Source organism: Ranitomeya imitator, chromosome 2 (genome assembly GCF_032444005.1).
Source record: "Ranitomeya imitator isolate aRanImi1 chromosome 2, aRanImi1.pri, whole genome shotgun sequence".
Lineage (NCBI taxonomy): Eukaryota > Metazoa > Chordata > Amphibia > Anura > Dendrobatidae > Ranitomeya > Ranitomeya imitator.
The window spans coordinates 215,418,779-215,441,073 of record NC_091283.1 but is presented as its reverse complement, the minus strand read 5'-3'; the positions used below and the strand labels follow the sequence as shown (position 1 = coordinate 215,441,073).

General features: G+C 50.4%; 2 protein-coding genes across 3 annotated transcripts in view; one reads left to right on the top strand and one right to left on the bottom strand.

Moving 5' to 3' along the window:
- The window catches only part of AIFM1 (apoptosis inducing factor mitochondria associated 1), a 34,972-nt gene extending 27,198 nt beyond the window's left edge, over window positions 1-7,774 (bottom strand). Inside the window, exons 1-8 of one of the 2 annotated variants that reach the window (XM_069748567.1) lie at window positions 7,648-7,774; window positions 3,973-4,109; window positions 2,854-2,932; window positions 1,851-1,880; window positions 1,731-1,763; window positions 1,508-1,629; window positions 1,301-1,431; window positions 1,124-1,214 (exon numbers count right to left, since the gene is read on the bottom strand). In XM_069748567.1, coding sequence (XP_069604668.1) covers window positions 1,124-1,214; window positions 1,301-1,431; window positions 1,508-1,629; window positions 1,731-1,763; window positions 1,851-1,880; window positions 2,854-2,932; window positions 3,973-4,109; window positions 7,648-7,732 — 708 coding nt within the window. In that variant the 5' untranslated portion in view covers window positions 7,733-7,774. The remainder of the gene's footprint in view (window positions 1-1,123; window positions 1,215-1,300; window positions 1,432-1,507; window positions 1,630-1,730; window positions 1,764-1,850; window positions 1,881-2,853; window positions 2,933-3,972; window positions 4,110-7,647) is intronic. The other variant, XM_069748568.1, reaches the window with a different exon arrangement.
- Window positions 7,775-7,799: 25 nt separating this feature from the next.
- Window positions 7,800-18,680, top strand: MARS2 (methionyl-tRNA synthetase 2, mitochondrial). The gene is made up of 3 exons (XM_069748566.1): window positions 7,800-8,206; window positions 15,683-16,017; window positions 16,799-18,680. The coding sequence occupies exons 1-3, from the start codon at window positions 7,960-7,962 to the stop codon at window positions 17,912-17,914; spliced, it is 1,698 nt and encodes a 565-aa protein (XP_069604667.1). The 5' UTR covers window positions 7,800-7,959; the 3' UTR covers window positions 17,915-18,680.
- The last annotated feature ends 3,615 nt before the right edge of the window (window positions 18,681-22,295 follow it).

Genomic DNA, 22,295 nt, shown 5'->3' with positions numbered 1-22,295 from the left:
GCAAAAAATAAGCCCTCACATGGCCAAATTGACGGAAAAATAAAAAAAGTTATGGCTCTGGGAAGGAGGGGAGTGAAAAACGAACACGGAAAAACGAAAAATCCCAAGGTCATGAAGGGGTTAAGCTTGCCCACGTACATGTTGGCAAACTGCAGTCTAGCTTTTTTATAGCTCTGCGTCAGCAGTGGGGTTCTCCTGGATCTCCTGCCATAGCGTATCAATTCATTCACATGCGGATGGATAGTTTGGACAGACGCTGATGCACCCCGAGTCTGCAGGACAGCTTCAATTTCTTTATAACTTGATTGGAGCTGCTTATCCACCATCCGGACTTTCCTGCGTTGCGACCTTTCATCAATTTTTCTCTCCATCCACATCCATAGAGATTAGCTAGTGCCATGGGTTGTAAACTTCTTGGTTATGTTGTGCACCGTGGACAAAGGAACATCAAGATCTCTGGAAATTAATTGTAACCTTGAGATTGTTGATATATTTCAACAATTTTTGTTCTCAAGTTCTCAGACAGTTCTCTTCTCCTCATTCTGTTCTCCATGCTTAGTGTGGCACAATGCAAAGATTGAGTCAACTTCTCCCCTTTTTACCTGGCTTCAGGTGTGATTTTCATATTGCTCACACCTGTTACTTGCCACAGGTGAGCGTGAACAAGCATCACATGCTTGGGACAAAGTTGTTGCTCCACATTTTTGTAAAAGGTACCAACAATTTCGTTCAGCCCATTGTTGGAGTTTTGTGTGAAATTATGTCCAATTTGCTTTTTTTTTCTATGTTTTTTTGTGTTGTTCCAATAAACGTGTATAACAAAACATTCGTAATTGTAATAATTTTCTGGGAGAAATACTTCATTTTCTGGAACAATTTCAAGGGTGTCAACACCTTCGGCCATGACTGTGTTCTTGATTATCACTCATTTTATGACGAAAGGACCCTCAAAAAGTCGAGAAAGGAACGGTGGGGGATAACCTAGGAGAAGATCACTTTTGTTTCTTTTGTGACCCGTTAAAATAAAGTTTTCTAAGTGGAACATCCCTTTAACATAACCAAGTTACTCATCCCAATGGTATCGGATTATTATTATTTCTATCATTTTCCAGATTGCTGTTACCTTTTTCCCAGTAACAACTGACACCCCACCATGCTCTGCAGACATCAACTCCTCAGGAGCCACATAGAAGGAAGGCGGCTGGAAAAAGATGCTGCGCAGAAGACAGAAATGATGTATTACGCTACGATCTCACGCACTCATGGCACATACACGGAGAAGCCCAATTATTCCTCCAACCTCCTTTCTTTGCCGTTCCACTGCTTAAAGCGCAGAGTTTCTGTAACATCGGGGTCGTCCGAAAACCAGAGTTCTTTGGAAAGAGGAGGTCGCATATAAGGAGGGTCCAACTCATCTGACACAATCAGAACCTTAGATATACAATGGAATAATATTAGAATTGCGCAGACAATAATCCAGAACACATCGCACCTTTCGCACGCTCACCTTTGCGCCGGGATCTCGTGCACGTATGGATCGCGCTGCAGCAAATGAAGCCGTACCTCCACCAATGAGAAGGAACGGCACATGGCTCGGTAAAACAGCAGCGGGGAGAACTTTTTGCTTTCCTTAAAAAACAAATTACATTTATAATATTATTATTTAGAATATTATTTATATAAATAATAAAATGCAACACCTAAGACACTCGGTGTACCCAATTTCTCACCTTGTGTGTCCTTATTAACTTCTTTGGATTCCACTTGTGGCGCAAAAGAAAATAATCAGCCACATAAACTATTATTATTAGAGATATATACAAATATAAATATGGGCACAAATTACTTACCGGTGGTGCTCCCTGAACTGTCCGGATTCTCTGCAAATAAAAAAAATATATATATAAGAATACAATGAAGACTGTATATATCACATCCATACAGGTAAAGGGCTGGTGATAGTATACACATTTATAGCATGTCAGTAGATTCTGCCACTAATGCCTGGAAGGTGAGGAGGTCATAGGTGGGGTGTCCTTTTGGACTGGAAGCGAGCGGCTGCAGGGAGGATACAAGTCCCTTTTCTCCCAGCAGCTGCTGCTCCAATAAGGCAGGCTTTTAACACCCTTTTACTGCCAATTAAAACTATATCTACAGGGGAATAGCATTTCTGGACATGACTGGTTGCCTTTAAGCCTTTTCGTTTATTATAACACTGTGTCAGCTCTTCGTAAAAAAAAAATGTATTGAGGCTGAAAAAGCCCTTTAAAGGTTACACGGGTTGTCCCCTTCCATTTATACTGAGGAGATATCATTAGGATAGGTCACCACTATAAGGGCTCATTCAGGAGTCAAAGATGAGAATAGTAGTCATAAGCTGACGCCTGATGGGCGGTAACATGTTCAAGTGGGAACCGCAGCGCTCTGACCGGCGGTCATGTCAGTAAGGTTACTGTCAATCAGAGCCGATGTTTCGCGCACAGAGCACAATGTAGGAACCGCGGGATATTCTGCCCACCATTCGAGCTGGAACATCCACGGGTTTGCTCATCACTACCTTTGAATCCTAACGAGCGCATACACTGCACGTTGTCCGGATTCTCTGCTGCCGGATCCAGAAGCGTGCGGTCATGTAACTACCAATATGCAGTCATGTACCAACTAGACGTGAGTGAGGCCGAACATGTCTAGTCAAAATGTGGCCGACGTCGGGAGAATCCTCACAGCGTGCACATGGAGGACTGTGAGTACTTACAAGTCTGCAGTCACACAGCATGATATAGAGTGACTGCAGACTTGAGCCCCAAGCATGGAAAATCCCTTTAAATAAATTTGAAGTTGAGGCCTACTAACCTATGTTCTCTCTAATGGACTTGATAGTTGAGATTCTCTCGTTAAACCGGGATTTATCTCTGTGTAACGTTCTGTATACCTGGAGCAAAAAGATGGAACTTAAACTGCAGGGAAATCACTTAAAAAAAACAAACAAAAAAAAAAAAACACAGGACACTATAGAAGTTCTAACGTTTAGTTCTGGAAAATTCTATGGGGATTTTGGTAACTACACCATCATTTATATTGACAGCTGGCATGTATTATTGATTAGCGGTAAAATAACAAGCACGTTGGGGTGCAGACATGATGAAACTAGTAACACAAGGAAAGTATCAGGAATAAACAAATATATCAATTATATTGGAAATTGTTGTTTTGTGCGGGGGAAGGAAGTTCTGTGGGATTTTGGCGCCTCCTGTCCGTACCCCAGGACGCCTATTATTTCATGAACCTCTAAAGTGTTTCAGTATGTCCGCGTCCACAAAGTAGAACAATGATTATTGATTTTGATGCAATTGTATCCTGTCCTCAAAGCCGTGCCGTCTTACCAACTTCACCATGGGAATGGTGCTGGCACTGGAGGAGACGGAGTATAAAGTGCTTTTATTATTACAGGGGGCAAACGCTCAGTTTGAGGAGGGGTTGTCCCAATAGTGGACAATCCCTTTAATGTTAAGGCTACGTTCACACTAGGAGTTTTTCATGTAGGGGACTCTCTGCACCTTTTAGGTTACTTGCCATTTCTCGGTTGTTTTATCACATTTTATTTAATGTGGCCTTAATAAATTCTTGGAAGGCCCAAGATAGCCAGTCATCTGACGCTCGTGTACTGCAATGTCATTATTGAAGTCTAGTCTATACGTGACCTTGAAAAACAGCGTACAGAGCAGCGCGGATCAAGTCTGTCCTTCATCAGATTTTTGTTCCCTGCTGTAGCCAGCTGCCCTTAGCCCCCTAAACTACCTCCGTGTCTGTTAGCGCACCCTCGTGGGCGCAAGCGATGAGATTTGCACATATTCACCAATCGCTACGACACGAAACGGGGCTTGATACAATGTAGAAAAAGTCTGAGCTACACAAAGAAAGCCGGCAGGTTCCCTTTAAGGACGTCACCTTATCCACCATTTTCATACTTACATATATTCCGCCTCCCACTGTGGCCACCGCAACAAGTATTCCATAGGCGGCCCCTCCGGGGGACGGGACGTTCGAGAGGCTCCCCGAGTTCCTCAGTACCTGATTATAGGGCGAGGTGAAGCGCTGGAACAGGCAGTCTGTAATGAGAGGAGACAGGGTAGGACGTTCCGAACATTTCCCGACCAAACACTCAGGATTCTCGGCCACCTCGGGGCACGGCGGACATTAATTCTCAATGCAATTTACAGGTGTAAAAACAACTGAGGACTGATCCCGCAGCAATAGTGAAATATGTGTGTAAGTCCTACAATGGCGGCTGCTGCCACATCCATAGGGCGGAGCAGAGGACCGATCCAGGTATACATGAATCCTCTCTATAATCAGGGGTCCCACAGGTGCTACTGGCCAGAGGGATTCTGCAGAGCTGCTAAAAAAAGGTCTCCCTGAACCCCTCCACTGGGAGGCTCCCTTACAGGGGTCATTCAGAACTTAATACCTAGGTGTCTAAGAACTAACAAGCAGACAATTGTTGTGCCAGACACCGATCTCTGCCGGCAGAGACCGCTCCTGCCGCTTACTCAGTGGCTTCCGCTGATGTCACCAACAGAGCAGCGGCTTCTCTTCCGTTTTGCTCTGTTGACAGGGCATGACTGCTCACATCATGGTGGACCATCAGCTGTCAATAAGCATGACGTCAGAAGTCACGCCCCAGTAATAGAGCAGCCTAGAAGAAGAGCGGCTCTGAAGCTGAATTCCCGGCAGGAGCGGTCCGCGCTGGGTGAAACAGGCAGGTAGTTGTTTCAGCTACCAACTACCTGTGTTAGTTTTTAACCCCATAGGACAAAAAATGTAATCATCCTGGACAACCCCTTTAACCTTGTGCCAAAAAAAGGAGGATAAAAGGAAAGTATGCTGTGCACAAGTGCGGGGGGCTCTCTCCATTACATTGGAAGTGCCCGGCAGGACAGCGGGGACCCCCGGCACTCAGCACCCACTGTACTGGTGATGGCCTAGGATAAGGTATAATCGTGGCTGCAGAGCGGAGAAAAAGTTTTTTATTTCTCTGCTTTGTTACAGAGATATTAGCTTGTAAAGTTTAGGTTATAATTTATGGTAAGTCCAGGGGGCGTTTCCAGAGAGTCCTCACTGAGGTCGTGTACTTTTTTCCATCTATGACCTTGGCCAATCATAAGCAGAAAGCAGCACACAGGGGTGAAAGAACACGCCCCCCACAATAGCCTAGAACAGGCTTTCTCCTGAGTGAGACGTGTAATGGCAGTCTGCTCTCCTCACTGGTCATGCTGCAGAGCTGTGTGTCATCACTAGTGCTGGGTGTAGAGGAGAAATGACTAAGGCTACGTTCACATTAGCGTTATGCATGTTTGCGTCGGGCGACGCATGCGTCATGCGCCCCTATATTTAACATGGGGGACGCATGCGTCTTTTTGTGCTGCGTTGTGCGACGCATGCGTTTTTTTTGCCGCAAGCGTCGGGCCAAGAAAACGCAACAAGTTGCATTTTTCTTGCGTCCAAATTTCGGCAAAAAACAACGCATGCGTCACAAAACGCAGCGTTTTTGCGTGCGTTTTTGTTTGCGTTGCGTCGCCGACGCAGCGGCGCACAACGCAAATGTGAACGTAGCCTAACACTGTTGGGAAAGATACATCCGAGCTGACCGCACTGTGAGAGGAGAGCTGAAGATCCACTGCACTACCCCTCCCCCCACACTGAGCTGAAAGTTGAAGAAGTGTTGGTAATCGCACTCCTCTCTGCTCCACTCCCAGCAGTGAGATCAGAGCTAAGTGTCCTTACATGTCTCACACTGAGAAACCTGCTCTAGGTTATTATGGGGGGGTGTTCTTACGTTCCTGTGTGTGGCTGCCTGCTTACGGTTGGTCAGAATCATACAGGAGGCAGAAGTACACACCCCCCAGAGACAAATCTCTAGTAACACCCACCTGAACTGTAACAAATAAGCTAAACTTTACAAGCCAAAGTCTCCGCAACAGGGAGGATTACAAAAGATTTACAAATCTAAACTACGTGTAACTCCGCTCTGCAGCCGCTACTCCCTGCCAGTTTACCATGCTCAGACTGGAGAAAGATCCTCCTTATAGGATGAAGACACTTTGTGAAGATTTCTACTTTAAAGCAGATATTTTTCTCTAAAAATCATTTGTAAAACTGGATTTTGTTAGATATATTGGACGCTTTGCCTTCTACAGCCCCTGTGCTGCTCTCCATGCAGTTTCTTTGGAGCACCGGATACAGTGCAGCGCTGCGCTCAGTCTTCGGCACTCGGATAGCCCTGAATGTGGCAGCAGAGCGCATGGTCATCCTCCGTTCCTTTCACATAGGGATTGTGGGGGTTCCAGCGGTCAGACCCCTAATCAGAATGACTCCCTTTTCCCACGGATAGCAAATAACATCCAAACTTGAAAAAACCCTACAAAAAAATACTTGGGAGCGCCATATTTTATTTCCAGCGCTGGTACTAATACGCCTCCTCCGCGTCCGCGATCACTGCGCTGCCCTATCTGGGTCACCGGCTGCAGCGCTGGTACGAATATGCCTCCCCCCCGTCCGTTGTCACTGCGCTGCCCTATCAGGGTCACCGGCTGCAGCGTCGGTACTAATATGCCTCCCCCGCGTCCGGTGTCATTGCGCTGACCTATCTGGGTCACCGGCTGCAGCGCTGGTATTAATACGCCTCCCCCGCGGTCACTGCGCTGCCCTATCAGGGTCACCGGCTGCAGCGCTGGTACCAATATGCCTCCCCCGCGTCCGGTGTCACTGCGCTGCCCTATCAGGGTCACCGGCTGCAGCGCTGGTACTAATGCGCCTCCCCCGCGGTCACTGCGCTGCCCTATCAGGGTCACCGGCTGCAGCGTCGGTACTAATATGCCTCCCCCGCGTCCGGTGTCACTGCGCTGCCCTATCAGGGTCACCGGCTGCAGCGCCGGTACTAATACGCCTCCCTCTTGTCCGGGGTCACCGGCTGCAGCGCTGGCACTAATACGCCTCCCTCTTGTCCGGGGTCACCGGCTGCAGCGCTGGCACTAATACGCCTCCCTCTTGTCCGGGGTCACTGTGCTGCCCTATCAGGGTCACCGGCTGCAGCGTCGGTACTAATATGCCTCCCCCGCGTCCGGTGTCACTGCGCTGCCCTATCAGGGTCACCGGCTGCAGCGCCGGTACTAATACGCCTCCCTCTTGTCCGGGGTCACCGGCTGCAGCGCTGGCACTAATACGCCTCCCTCTTGTCCGGGGTCACCGGCTGCAGCGCTGGCACTAATACGCCTCCCTCTTGTCCGGGGTCACCGGCTGCAGCGCCGGCACTAATACGCCTCCCTCTTGTCCGGGGTCACCGGCTGCAGCGCCGGCACTAATACGCCTCCCTCTTGTCCGGGGTCACCGGCTGCAGCGCTGGCACTAATACGCCTCCCTCTTGTCCGGGGTCACTGTGCTGCCCTATCAGGGTCACCGGCTGCAGCGGTACACAGCGGCCCTATACGTAGTGCTGAGGTCTGTGGACTCCCCCTTTAAGCGCTAGTGCTCGCAGGTTGCAGCCTGCCCTCTACACTGCCCCTTCCCTTCCTCCTCCAGCACTGGCCGCAGCTGGCAGCACACACAGGCTCAGCTGACAGACACCACCATGGCCTCCTCTGCACTCACTGCCGGCCGCCTGTAACTTCTGCCTGGTCTGCAGCCCCGCACTGCCCGCTCTCAGCCCTAGGACACCCGCTCTGGACAGCGCCATGACAGAAAGACCTCAGGGTGGTGACGTCACCGTTTTCGCTACGCGTTCCGGTAGGAGGGGCGGGGCCAGGAAGCGCCGGCGGCCATGTTTAGTGAGGGCAGAGTTTCCCAGAACCGCTCCATATAGCGCTATAGGTTCTTTCCCTCCCCGCGTGTTACATGTAGTACTGTGGCAGCAGTGACCGGGCTTCTTCCCTCAGGGCCCGGGGATTCCTGGAAGGTCCAGTGATGGCAGCCTGGCCCAGCCTGCGGCGCTGTACTCTGTGGCGGCAGCTCTGCAGGACGGCCCCGCGCGGCTCAGGGCTGCACACGGTCAGGGCCGGCTGTGGAGGAGAGAGCGGCCCTGCTCTCCTCACTACCCCCATATTCTACGTGAACGCGGCCCCGCACCTCGGACACGTGTACTCGACGCTGCTGGCGGACGTGCAGCACCGGTACTCGGCTCTGTGCGGCCGGGACTCGCGGCTCAGCACCGGTAAGAGGAATGCCCAGGGGTTGCCCCTAGCAACCAGGTGCTGCAGCAGAGGGTCGCCCCCCACCGCTACAGCAGGTGCTATAGCCCCCAATAATGCAGGGAGACCCCAGGGGAGGCTGCTGCTCAGGGTCTATGGCACAAGCATGTGTTCTGCATGGTCGCCAGGTGAGGGGCTCTGCACCAGTCATGGAGCGGGGTCCTTAGGGTGGGAGTCTCTGGACCAGTGTTTGGCCGGGGTGAGGGACTCTGTGCACCAGTCATGGAGCGAGGTCCTTAGGGTGGGAGTCTCTGGACCAGTGTCTGGCCGGGGTGAGGGTGCTGTATTCACCAGTCATGGAGCGGGGTCCTTAGGGTGGGAGTCTCTGGACCAGTGTTTGGCCGGGGTGAGGGACTCTGTGCACCAGTCATGGAGCGAGGTCCTTAGGGTGGGAGTCTCTGGACCAGTGTCCGGCCGGGGTGAGGGTGCTCTGTGCACCAGTCATGGAGCGGGGTCCTTAGGGTGGGAGTCTCTGGACCAGTGTCTGGCCGGGGTGAGGGTGCTGTATTCACCAGTCATGGAGCGGGGTCCGTAGGGTGGGTGTCACTGGACCAGTGTTTGGCCGGGGTGAGGGTGCTCTGTCATGGAGCGAGGTCCTTAGGGTGGGTGTCTGGACCAGTGTCCGGCCGGGGTGAGGGTGCTCTGCACCAGTCATGGAGCGGGGTCATTAGGGTGGGTGTCTCTGGACCAGTGTCTGGCCGGGGTGAGGACGCTCTGTGCTCCAGTCATGGAGCGAGGTCCTTTGGGTGGGTGTCTCTGGACCAGTGTCCGGCCGGGGTGAGGGTGCTGTATTCACCAGTCATGGAGCGGGGTCCTTAGGGTGGGAGTCTACGGACCAGTGTCCGGCCGGGGTGAGAGTGCTGTATTCACCAGTCATGGAGCGGGGTCCTTAGGGTGGGAGTCTCTGGACCAGTGTCCGGCCGGGGTGAGGGTGCTGTATTCACCAGTCATGGAGCGGGGTCCTTAGGGTGGGAGTCTCTGGACCAGTGTCTGGCCGGGGTGAGGGACTCTGTGCACCAGTCATGGAGCGGGGTCCTTAGGGTGGGAGTCTCTGGACCAGTGTTTGGCCGGGGTGAGGGTGCTGTATTCACCAGTCATGGAGCGGGGTCCTTAGGGTGGGAGTCTCTGGACCAGTGTCCGGCCGGGGTGAGGGTGCTGTATTCACCAGTCATGGAGCGGGGTCCTTAGGGTGGGAGTCTCTGGACCAGTGTCTGGCCGGGGTGAGGGGCTCTGTGCACCAGTCATGGAGCGGGGTCCTTAGGGTAAGAGTCTCTCGACCAGTGTCTGGCCGGGGTGAGAGTGCTGTATTCACCAGTCATGGAGCGGAGTCCTTAGGGTGGGTGTCTCTGGACCAGTGTCCGGCCGGGGTGAGGGTGCTGTATTCACCAGTCATGGAGCGGGGTCCTTAGGGTGGGTGTCTCTGGACCAGTGTCCGGCCGGGGTGAGGGTGCTGTATTCACCAGTCATGGAGCGGGGTCCTTAGGGTGGGAGTCTCTGGACCAGTGTTTGGCCGGGGTGAGGGGCTCTGTGCATCAGTCATGGAGCGAGGTCCTTAGGGTGGGTGTCTGGACCAGTGTCCGGCTGGGGTGAGGGTGCTCTGTGCACCAGTCATGGAGCGGGGTCCTTAGGGTGGGAGTCTCTGGACCAGTGTCTGGCCGGGGTGAGGGTGCTCTGTGCACCAGTCATGGAGCGAGGTCCTTAGGGTGGGTGTCTGGACCAGTGTCCGGCCGGGGTGAGGACGCTCTGTGCACTAGTCATGGAGCGAGGTCCTTTGGGTGGGTGTCTCTGGACCAGTGTACGGCCGGCGTGAGGGGCTCTGTGCACCAGTCATGGAGCGGGGTCCTTAGGGTGGGTGTCTCTGGACCAGTGTCCGGCCGGGGTGAGAGTGCTTTATTTACAAGTCATGGAGCGGGGTCCTTGGGGTGGGTGTCTCTGGACCAGTGTCCAGCCGGGGTGAGGGTGCTGTATTCACCAGTCATGGAGCGGGGTCCTTAGGGTGGGTGTCTCTGGACCAGTGTCCGGCCGGGGTGACGGTGCTGTATTCACCAGTCATGGAGCGGGGTCCTTAGGGTGGGAGTCTCTGGACCAGTGTCCGGCCGGGGTGAGGGTGCTGTATTCACCAGTCATGGAGCGGGGTCCTTAGGGTGGGAGTCTCTGGACCAGTGTCTGGCCGGGGTGAGGGGCTCTGTGCACCAGTCATGGAGCGGGGTCCTTAGGGTGGGAGTCTCTGGACCAGTGTTTGGCCGGGGTGAGGGTGCTGTATTCACCAGTCATGGAGCGGGGTCCTTAAGGTGGGAGTCTCTGGACACCCGTGTCTGGCCGGGGTGAGAGTGCTGTATTCACCAGTCATGGAGCAGGGTCCTTAGGGTGGGAGTCTCTGGACCAGTGTTTGGCCAGGGTGAGGACGCTCTGTGCACCAGTCATGGAGCGGGGTCCTTAGGGTGGGAGTCTCTGGACACCCGTGTCTGGCCGGGGTGAGAGTGCTGTATTCACCAGTCATGGAGCAGGGTCCTTAGGGTGGGAGTCTCTGGACCAGTGTCCGGCCGGGGTGAGGACGCTCTGTGCACCAGTCATGGAACGGGGTCCTTAGGGTGGGAGTCTCTGGATCAGTTTACGGCCGGGTTGAGGGGCTCTGTGCACCAGTCATGGAGCGGGGTCCTTAGGGTGGGTGTCTCTGGACCAGTGTACGGCCGGGGTGAGGGGCTCTGTGCACCAGTCATGGAGCGGGGTCCTTAGGGTGGGTGTCTCTGGACCAGTGTCCGGCCAAGGTGAGGGTGCTGTATTCACCAGTCATGGAGCGGGGTCCTTAGGGTGGGAGTCTCTGGACCAGTGTTTGGCCGGGGTGAGGGGCTCTGTGCATCAGTCATGGAGCGAGGTCCTTAGGGTGGGTGTCTGGACCAGTGTCCGGCTGGGGTGAGGGTGCTCTGTGCACCAGTCATGGAGCGGGGTCCTTAGGGTGGGAGTCTCTGGACCAGTGTCTGGCCGGGGTGAGGGTGCTCTGTGCACCAGTCATGGAGCGAGGTCCTTAGGGTGGGTGTCTGGACCAGTGTCCGGCTGGGGTGAGGGTGCTCTGTGCACCAGTCATGGAGCGGGGTCCTTAGGGTGGGAGTCTCTGGACCAGTGTCTGGCCGGGGTGAGGGGCTCTGTGCATCAGTCATGGAGCGAGGTCCTTAGGGTGGGTGTCTGGACCAGTGTCCGGCTGGGGTGAGGGTGCTCTGTGCACCAGTCATGGAGCGGGGTCCTTAGGGTGGGAGTCTCTGGACCAGTGTTTGGCCGGGGTGAGGGGCTCTGTGCATCAGTCATGGAGCGAGGTCCTTAGGGTGGGTGTCTGGACCAGTGTCCGGCTGGGGTGAGGGTGCTCTGTGCACCAGTCATGGAGCGGGGTCCTTAGGGTGGGAGTCTCTGGACCAGTGTCTGGCCGGGGTGAGGGTGCTCTGTGCACCAGTCATGGAGCGAGGTCCTTAGGGTGGGTGTCTGGACCAGTGTCCGGCTGGGGTGAGGGTGCTCTGTGCACCAGTCATGGAGCGGGGTCCTTAGGGTGGGAGTCTCTGGACCAGTGTCTGGCCGGGGTGAGGGGCTCTGTGCATCAGTCATGGAGCGAGGTCCTTAGGGTGGGTGTCTGGACCAGTGTCCGGCTGGGGTGAGGGTGCTCTGTGCACCAGTCATGGAGCGGGGTCCTTAGGGTGGGAGTCTCTGGACCAGTGTCTGGCCGGGGTGAGGGGCTCTGTGCACCAGTCATGGAGCGGGGTCCTTAAGGTGGGAGTCTCTGGACCAGTGTTTGGCCGGGGTGAGGGTGCTGTATTCACCAGTCATGGAGCGGGGTCCTTAGGGTGGGAGTTTCTGGACCAGTGTCCAGCCGGGGTGAGGGTGCTGTGTTCACCAGTCATGGAGCGGGGTCTTTAGGGTGGGTGTCACTGGACCAGTGTTTGGCCGGGGTGAGGGTGCTCTGTGCACCAGTCATGGAGCGAGGTCCTTAGGGTGGGTGTCTGGACCAGTGTCCGGCCGGGGTGAGGGTGCTCTGTGCACCAGTCATGGAGCGGGGTCCTTAGGGTGGGTGTCTCTGGACCAGTGTCTGGCCGGGGTGAGGACGCTCTGTGCACCAGTCATGGAGCGGGGTCCTTAGGGTGGGTGTCTCTGGATCAGTGTCTGGCCGGGGTGAGGGTGCTGTATTCACCAGTCATGGAGCGGGGTCCTTAGGGTGGGAGTCTACGGACCAGTGTCCGGCCGGGGTGTAACATAGTAACATAGTTAGTAAGGCCGAAAAAAGACATTTGTCCATCCAGTTCAGCCTATATTCCATCATAATAAATAAATAGACCAGTCCCTAGACTGGTGAGAGTGCTGTATTCACCAGTCATGGAGCGGGGTCCTTAGGGTAAGAGTCTCTCGACCAGTGTCCGGCCGGGGTGAGAGTGCTGTATTCACCAGTCATGGAGCAGGGTCCTTAGGGTGGGTGTCTCTGGACCAGTGTCCGGCCGGGGTGAGGGTGCTGTATTCACCAGTCATGGAGCGGGGTCCTTAGGGTGGGTGTCCCTGGACTAGTGTCCGGCCGGGGTGAGGGTGCTGTATTCACCAGTCATGGAGCGGGGTCCTTAGGGTGGCAGTCTCTGGACCAGTGTTTGGCTGGGGTGAGGACGCTCTGTGCACCAGTCATGGAGCGGGGTCCTTAGGTGGGTGTCACTGGACCAGTGTGGCTGGGGTGAGGGTGCTCTGTGCACCAGTCATGGAGCGGGGTCCTTAGGGTGGGTGTCTCTGGACCAGTGTTTGGCCGGGTCAAGAGTGCTTTGTGCACCAGTTATGATCGGGGTCCTTAGGGTGGGTGTCACTGGACCAGTGTCTAGCCGCGGTGAGGGGGGCTCTGCACCAGTCATGGAGCAGGGTCTTTAGGGTGGGTGTCTCTGGACCAGTGTTTAGCCGTGGTGAGGGTGCTCTGTGCACCAGTCATGGAGTGAGGTCCTTAGGGTGGGAGTCTCTGGACCAGTGTTTGGCCGGGGTGAGGGTGCTCTGTGCAAGTGTCACTGGACCAGTGTCCGGCCAGGGTTACGTCGCTCTGTTCACCAGTCAGTGACAGTGTGCTATCTTGCCGACTTGTCTTTTCTCTTTTAGACCTGGCAAGGGAGCACATTGTCAGTGTGAATTCAGATGAATATACAGCAGAGAGCGCACTGGCAGTGGGAATTCAGATGAATATACAGCAGAGAGCGCACTGTCAGTGGGAATTCAGATGACTATACAGCAGGAGAGAACGCAGTCAGTGTGAATTCAGATGAATATACAGCAGAGCGCACTGTCTGCGAATTCAGATTAATATACAGCAGAGAGCGCACTGTCTGCGAATTCAGATGAATATACAGCAGAGAGTGCATTGTCGGTGTGAATTCATATGAATATACAGCAGGAGAGAGCGCACTGTCAGTGAATTCATATGAATATACAGCAGGAGAGAGCGCACTGTCAGTGAATTCAGATGAATATACAGCAGGAGAGAACGCACTGTCAGTGTGAATTCAGATGAATATACAGCAGAGAGCGATTGTGAATTCAGATGAATATACAGCAGAGAGAGCGCACTGTCAGTGAATTCAGATGAATATACAGCAGAGAGAACGCACTGTCAGTGTGAATTCAGATGAATATACAGCAGAGAGCGCACTGTCAGTGTGAATTCAGATGAATATACAGGAGAGAACGCACTGTCAGTGAATTCAGATGAATATACAGGAGAGAGCGCACTCAGTGTGAATTCAGATGAATATACAGCAGAGAGCGCACTGTCAGTGTGAATTCAGATGAATATACAGCAGAGAGAGCACTGTCATTGTGAATTCAGATGAATGTACAGCAGAGAGCGCATTGTCGGTGTGAATTCAGATGAATATAGAGCAGGGAGAGCGCACTGTCATTGTAATTTCAGATGAATATACAGCAGAGAGCGCACTGTCAGTGTAAATTCAGATGAATATACAGCAGAGAACGCACTGTTAGTGTGAATTCAGATGAATATACAGGAGAGAGCGCACTGTCAGTGTGAATTCAGATGAATATACAGGAGAGAGCGCACTGTCAGTGTGAATTCAGATGAATATACAGCAGAGAGCGCACGGTCAGTGTGAATTCAGATGAATATACAGGAGAGAGCGCACTGTCAGTGGATTCAGGTGAATACACAGCAGAGAGCGCACTGTCTGTGAATTCAGATGAATGTACAGCAGAGAGCGCATTGTCGGTGTGAATTCAGATGAATATACAGCAGAGAGCACACTCAGTGTGAATTCAGATGAATATACAGGAGAGCGCACTGTCAGTGTGAATTCAGATGAATATACAGGAGAGAGAGCGCACTGTCAGTGAATTCAGATGAATATACAGGAGAGAGCGCATTGTCAGTGTGAATTCAGATGAATATACAGGAGAGAGAGCGCACTGTCAGTGTGAATTCAGATGAATATACAGCAGAGAGCGCACTGTCAGTGTGAATTCAGATGAATATACAGCAGAGAGCGCACTGTCAGTGGATTCAGATGAATACACAGCAGAGAGTGCACTGTCATTGTGAATTCAGATGAATGTACAGCAGAGAGCGCATTGTCGGTGTGAATTCAGATGAATGTACAGCAGGGAGAGTGCACTGTCATTGTAATTTCAGATGAATATGCAGCAGAGAGCGCACTGTCAGTGTGAATTCAGATGAATATACAGCAGAGAACACGCTGTTAGTGTGAATTCAGATGAATATACAGGAGAGCGCACTGCCAGTGAATTCAGATGAATATACAGCAGAGAGCGCATTGTCAGTGGATTCAGATGAATACACAGCAGAGAGCGCACTGTCATTGTGAATTCAGATGAATGTACAGCAGAGAGCGCATTGTCGGTGTGAATTCAGATGCATATACAGCAGAGAGCACACTGTCAGTGTGAATTCAGATGAATATACAGGAGAGCGCATGGTCAGTGTGAATACCTATGAATACACAGCAGAGAGCGCACTGTCATTGTGAATTCAGATGAATACACAGCAGAGAGCATACTGAGCATGTATAAGAATTGATAACAGGCGTATACTCAGTAGTGCATGTATGACATTGCTGATCCCTTGTTTCAGGGTGGGGACAGCAGTCCCGGCAGTGACCACAGTCCTGGTCCCTTGATAGCATCCCATTTGAGAATCCCTGGTGCATGCTGGGATACGCCAACAAAACATTGGAAATTTTTTGAAAAAAGACAGGAAGTTAGAGTAGAGCGGGAATGGTCGGAAATTTATTGAAGTTTATTAGAAAAAAACTATTGGATTATTAAACATACACATTTGGTATTAAGTTCACACTTAGTTTCAGACCGCCCCTTTTATAAAACTGCTACATCCAGTAGGTGGCGCTAGCGGTGCTGCATATGGGTTCTCTGGGGAGTGACAGTGGTCTATAATGTGTGTGTTACAGGCACTGATGAACATGGCATCAAGGTGCAGCACGCTGCCGCTGCTTTGGGTTCGGACCCGTCGAGCTTCTGTGCCGCCGTGTCCCAGCAGTTCCGCGCAATGTTTGACACCATGGCCATCTCTTACACGGACTTTGTGCGCACAACAGAACGTCGTCACTCACACGCAGTCTGTCACTTCTGGAAGAAGCTAGAAGACAGAGGTTACATCTATAAGGGGACGTACCAGGGGTGGTACTGCACCTCTGACGAAGCTTTCCTAAGTGAGGACCAAACGCTGGAGCGCAGAGATGGAGAAGGCAACATCTGCAGAGTGTCAGCTGAAAGTGGACACCAGGTATCGGGGAGTGATCCGGACCTAAAACGTAGGCAAATATCTGTCCTGGGAGCGGCGGGGATAGTTCCTGGGAGCGTTGAGGACCGCAGGGATCTCTACTGGGAGTGGCAGGGACCACAGGGATCTGTCCTGGGAGCGTCGGGGACCGCAAGGATCTTTACTGGGAGCTGTGGGGACCGCAGGGATCAGATATAGCCAATCAAATTTATTGCAGTACGAGGACTTGTTATCGTACTTGTTCGCTTTGTAGAAAATACTGCTTAGTACAGAGCTCATTTTACCCCCCCCCCCCCCAAAAAAAAAAAAAACCTCATATGGAGATGCAGGTCTTTGAAATGTAAATCTATCGACCCCTTTATGCCTTTCATATGTTGCTGCGGTCCCCAGTAATTAGCTTTTTCATTTATATGCAAATGAGGTATTATGTGCTCTGGACAAGCTAAAGAGACTGGTGGGGAGACAATCAGGGAAGGATGAGACTTGTTAATTGCTCTTGTGATGCCCAGAGTGCACAGCCTCATTTGCATATGAATTAAAAAGCTGATTACTGGGGAGTGCAGCAACAGATAGAAGATGTAAAGGTGTTAATGAATTTACATTTCAAAGACCTGCATCTTGATACATGTGGCTTTGTGGGATTGATCTTGCTGACCTATTCCCTTCAAGGACTAGGCATTCTACATCGTGAATGAGGATTCTCTACTGTAAGAGTGGAGACACTATGGGACTCTGTCATAGCGAATGCATTGCCCAGTTTTAAGATTTATCCTTTCTTGTTTAGGTCCATTGGATGAGTGAAGAAAATTACATGTTCAGACTTTCCCTCCTGCGCCCTAAGCTCCTCGCCTGGCTGCAGACAGAACCCATCTACCCGGCTCCGTTTCTCCGTATTGTGCAGCAGTGGCTGGAGGAAGAATTACCAGATCTTTCTGTGTCTCGCCAGCGTAGTCGTGTGTCATGGGGCATCCCTGTCCCTTCGGACCCCTCTCATACCATCTACGTTTGGCTGGACGCCTTGATCAACTATTTAACTGTTGCTGGATTTCCAGACCAACATTTTTCTCCTTGGGGACCGTCCACCCATTTGCTCGGTAAAGATATTTTGCGCTTCCACGCGATATACTGGCCGGCTTTCTTATTGGCAGCCGGTTTTCCTCCACCCAAAAAACTACTTGTCCACTCTCACTGGACGTGTAATGGGGTCAAGATGTCAAAGAGCCTTCAGAATGTTGTGGATCCTACGGAATGCATCCGGCGGTACACAAGGGACGGGCTACGGTACTTCTTACTCCGCCATGGCTCTCCTGAGCGAGACTGTGACTTTACTCACCATACCGTGTGCACGCTCCTAAACTCTGAGCTTGCCGATGCCCTGGGCGGACTGTTAAACCGCTGCACAGCCCACACAATAAACCCCGGGCAATGCTGGCCGTATTATCAGGGCAATAATGTACCCTCCGCGGTACGTCAGGATCTGCACCGACTGCTGGGCACTGTGCGAGAGCTGCCAGAACTGGTGGACCACTACATGAGCAGATTCCAGGCAAACAAAGCCTTAGAGGCCATCGACGGCAGCGTACGGTGCTCAAATGCTTTCTTCCAAAGCCAGGCCCCATGGAAGCTGTGTAAGGGAGGAGAGGACGACAAGGCATGGGGACGGTCCGTTCTGTACCTTACCCTTGAATCCTTAAGACTATATGCCACCCTTCTTCAGCCCGCCGTTCCAGATCTAGCGAAAACCATAATGGATCGGCTGGGCGTCCCCAACGGCTCCAGAACTCTGATAGGGAACCGATTCTTTGGGGCAACTTTGGGAGACAACTGTTGCTTTCAGGGTCAGAGCCTAGGATCAGAATGTGGCCTCCTGTACCCGAGACTGGACGCCGAGAACAAATAATATGCCAAGAGGTGCGCGATTCATGGAAAGATGGAATTGTAACAAACCGGGGTGAGCGGACCCATGAAGTTTGGGTTGTGGTGCTCGCTCTTTTTCTTTCATATTATTCCTTTATGAATAAAAGCCCTTTCCTCACTGATTTTATAATTTGTTATATTCAGAATTTATTGTATTTAATTTTTTTTTACCAGTAATAAAATAAAAAGGTAGGGGTAACTTGGTGACGAGTCTTCTTTAAAGGGTAGACATAACTAAAGGCGGATTTTTTTTCCATCATTTTTTGTAGAATAATCTAGTAAAGAAATCAGTTTTATATATTTTTTTATATTCTAAAACAAAGACGGGGAAAGATTTCATTTGAGAAAAATTCTCTTAATTTTTATAGAGTTAAAAATATAATTTTGGTGTCATTCTCAAAACTTTTGGCCATGACTGTACTACGTGGCTGGGCAATGTACTACGTGACTGGGCAATATACCACGTCGCTGGGCAATATACTACGTGGACATGCATATTCTAGAATACCCGATGTGTTAGAATCGGGCCACCATCTAGTTTTTTATATTTATGCAGTCTGATTTTGCAGTTCCACAGGCGAGCCGGCGATACAACACTCATCCATAATGATATTGTACAGAGCGGTGGTGAGATTATAAGTCGCCATTTCGAGCAGTCACCCAATCTGTGCGTCCTTGTCCTGCGGTCGTAAGGTTTGTGGATGGCTGCAACTCTGAAGCTCTGTCAGTAAAACTTGTTTTTCACATGATCTGCTGCCCTCTGGTTTTTATTAGTGTTTGTCTGATGTTTATATCACATCTACTATATAAAGCTGAATGTGTGTGTGTGTGTGTGTGTGTGTGTGTGTACAGTGGGGCAAAAAAGTATTTAGTCAGTCAGCAATAGTGCAAGTTCCACCACTTAAAAAGATGAGAGGCGTCTGTAATTTACATCATAGGTAGACCTCAACTATGGGAGACAAACTGAGAAAAAAAAATCCAGAAAATCACATTGTCTGTTTTTTTAACATTTTATTTGCATATTATGGTGGAAAATAAGTATTTGGTCAGAAACAAAATTTCATCTCAATACTTTGTAATATATCCTTTGTTGGCAATGACAGAGGTCAAACGTTTTCTGTAAGTCTTCACAAGGTTGCCACACACTGTTGTTGGTATGTTGGCCCATTCCTCCATGCAGATCTCTAGAGCAGTGATGTTTTTGGCTTTTCGCTTGGCAACACGGACTTTCAACTCCCTCCAAAGGTTTTCTATAGGGTTGAGATCTGGAGACTGGCTAGGCCACTCCAGGACCTTGAAATGCTTCTTACGAAGCCACTCCTTCGTTGCCCTGGCGGTGTGCTTTGGATCATTGTCATGTTGAAAGACCCAGCCACGTTTCATCTTCAATGCCCTTGCTGATGGAAGGAGGTTTGCACTCAAAATCTCACGATACATGGCCCCATTCATTCTTTCATGTACCCGGATCAGTCGTCCTGGCCCCTTTGCAGAGAAACAGCCCCAAAGCATGATGTTTCCACCACCATGCTTTATAGTAGGTATGGTGTTTGATGGATGCAACTCAGTATTCTTTTTCCTCCAAACACGACAAGTTGTGTTTCTACCAAACAGTTCCAGTTTGGTTTCATCAGACCATAGGACATTCTCCCAAAACTCCTCTGGATCATCCAAATGCTGTCTAGCAAACTTCAGACGGGCCCGGACATGTACTGGCTTAAGCAGTGGGACACGTCTGGCACTGCAGGATCTGAGTCCATGGTGGCGTAGTGTGTTACTTATGGTAGGCCTTGCTACATTGGTCCCAGCTCTCTGCAGTTCATTCACTAGGTCCCCCCGCGTGGTTCTGGGATTTTTGCTCACCGTTCTTGTGATCATTCTGACCCCACGGGGTGGGATTTTGCGTGGAGCCCCAGATCGAGGGAGATTATCAGTGGTCTTGTATGTCTTCCATTTTCTAATTATTGCTCCCACTGTTGATTTCTTCACTCCAAGCTGGTTGGCTATTGCAGATTCAGTCTTCCCAGCCTGGTGCAGGGCTACAATTTTGTTTCTGGTGTCCTTTGACAGCTCTTTGGTCTTCACCATAGTGGAATTTGGAGTCAGACTGTTTGAGGGTGTGCACAGGTGTCTTTTTATACTGATAACAAGTTTAAACAGGTGCCATTACTACAGGTAATGAGTGGAGGAAAGAGGAGACTCTTAAAGAAGAAGTTACAGGTCTGTGAGAGCCAGAAATCTTGATTGTTTGTTTCTGACCAAATACTTATTTTCCACCATAATATGCAAATAAAATGTTAAAAAAACAGACAATGTGATTTTCTGGATTTTTTTTTCTCAGTTTGTCTCCCATAGTTGAGGTCTACCTATGATGTAAATTACAGACGCCTCTCATCTTTTTAAGTGGTGGAACTTGCACTATTGCTGACTGACTAAATACTTTTTTGCCCCACTGTATGTGTGTGTATGTCCGGGATTGGCATCTGCACCGTCGCAGCTACAGCCACAAAATTTTGCACAGTCACACGTCTGGACCCCGAGAGCGTCATAGGCTATATTGTGAGGCGAAATTTTAACCCCGCACGTTCCAATTCACCAAACAATTTTGCCCCTATCTACATAATGGGGAAAAAAGTGAAAGGAAAAGTGTTGGAAGCGTCGCAGCTACAGCAACAAAATTTTGCACAGTCACACGTCTGGACCCTGAGAGCGTCATAGGCTTTGTTGTGAGGTGAAATTTTAACCCCGCGCGTTCCAATTCACCAAACTATTTTGCCCCTATCTACATAATGGGGAAAAAGTGAAAGGAAAAGTGTTGGAAGCGTCGCAGCTACAGCAACAAAATTTTGCACAGTCACACGTCTGGACCCCGAGAGCGTCATAGGCTATGTTGTGAGGTGAAATTTTAACCCCGCGCTTTCTAATTCACCAAACAATTTTGCCCCTATCTACATAATGGGAAAAAATGAAAGGAAAAGTGTAGGAGGCAAATTGACAGCTGCCAGATGTGAACAAGGGGGACTTAAAGAATGAGAGCGATGGCGCCAAAGAGTATATACCGTACAGTTGCTAAGGTGGGGCCTCGACATGGGATACTCACCACACACGGGGATATGAACACACACAAAATGCGCCACACACTACCACGTGCTTGAACACATATTACCCTCAGCACACATTTCACCACAAATACACCAACCTCGCCACATAAAAGTCAAAACAAAAAAGTCGCCACTCAAAACAGAACTCGCCACATGCAAAAACTAGGCACTTGCAAAACTCGCCACAAGTGCAAAATTCTCCTCATGAAAAACTCGCCACACGCAAAACTTGTACACGCGGAAAAATTGCCACATGCACAAAAGTTGCAACACATGCAAAAGTTGCCTCACACAAAACTTGCACATACTCAAAAGGCACCACACATAATACTCGCAACGCGCAAAACTCGCCATGCGCAAAACTTGCTGCACACAACTTGCTACACTAACCTGTCACATGCAACTCGACACACAAAAAGTTGCTACACGCATGTTGCCACACAAAACTCATCTCACAAAAGTCGCTACATGCATGTCGCCACACGCAACTCAACACACACAACTTGACAAACGAAACTCGCCCTAAAACACACACAAGTCTGGTATTATCCTTCAAAAATAAAAATCTGATTAATAAGCAGACAAACTACAACAATTGCGCCATATAGGAAATACGGCAGCTGTCAGTCACATGACCTGTCTATTATGTGTATGTGTGAGCTAATATATACTGCCAGGGGGGGGAGGGCTTCCTGTTGGCTGGGGATTTATCAGGCTGCCAATTTAGCTTACAAATACGGAGGTAAAAATACTGAGCAAATAACGTGTGAACGAGGTCTAATACAGGAGGAGATGACACACAGGTATATACTATATACAGGGGAGATGACACAGATATATACTATATACAGGTGAGATGACACACAGGTATATACTATATAGAGGAGGAGATGACATACAGGTATATACTATATACAGGAGGAGATGACATACAGGTATATGCTATATATAGAAGATGACATGCAGGTATATACTATATGTAGGAGGAGATGACACTCAGATATATACTATATACAGGGGAGATGACACACAGGTATATACTATATACAGGAGGAGATGACATACAGGTATATGCTATATATAGAAGATGACATGCAGGTATATACTATATGTAGGAGGAGATGACACTCAGATATATACTATATACAGGGGAGATGACACACAGGTATATACTATATACAGGAGGAGATGACATACAGGTATATACTATATATAGAAGGAGATGACATTCAGGTATATACTATATATAGGGGAGATGACACAGCA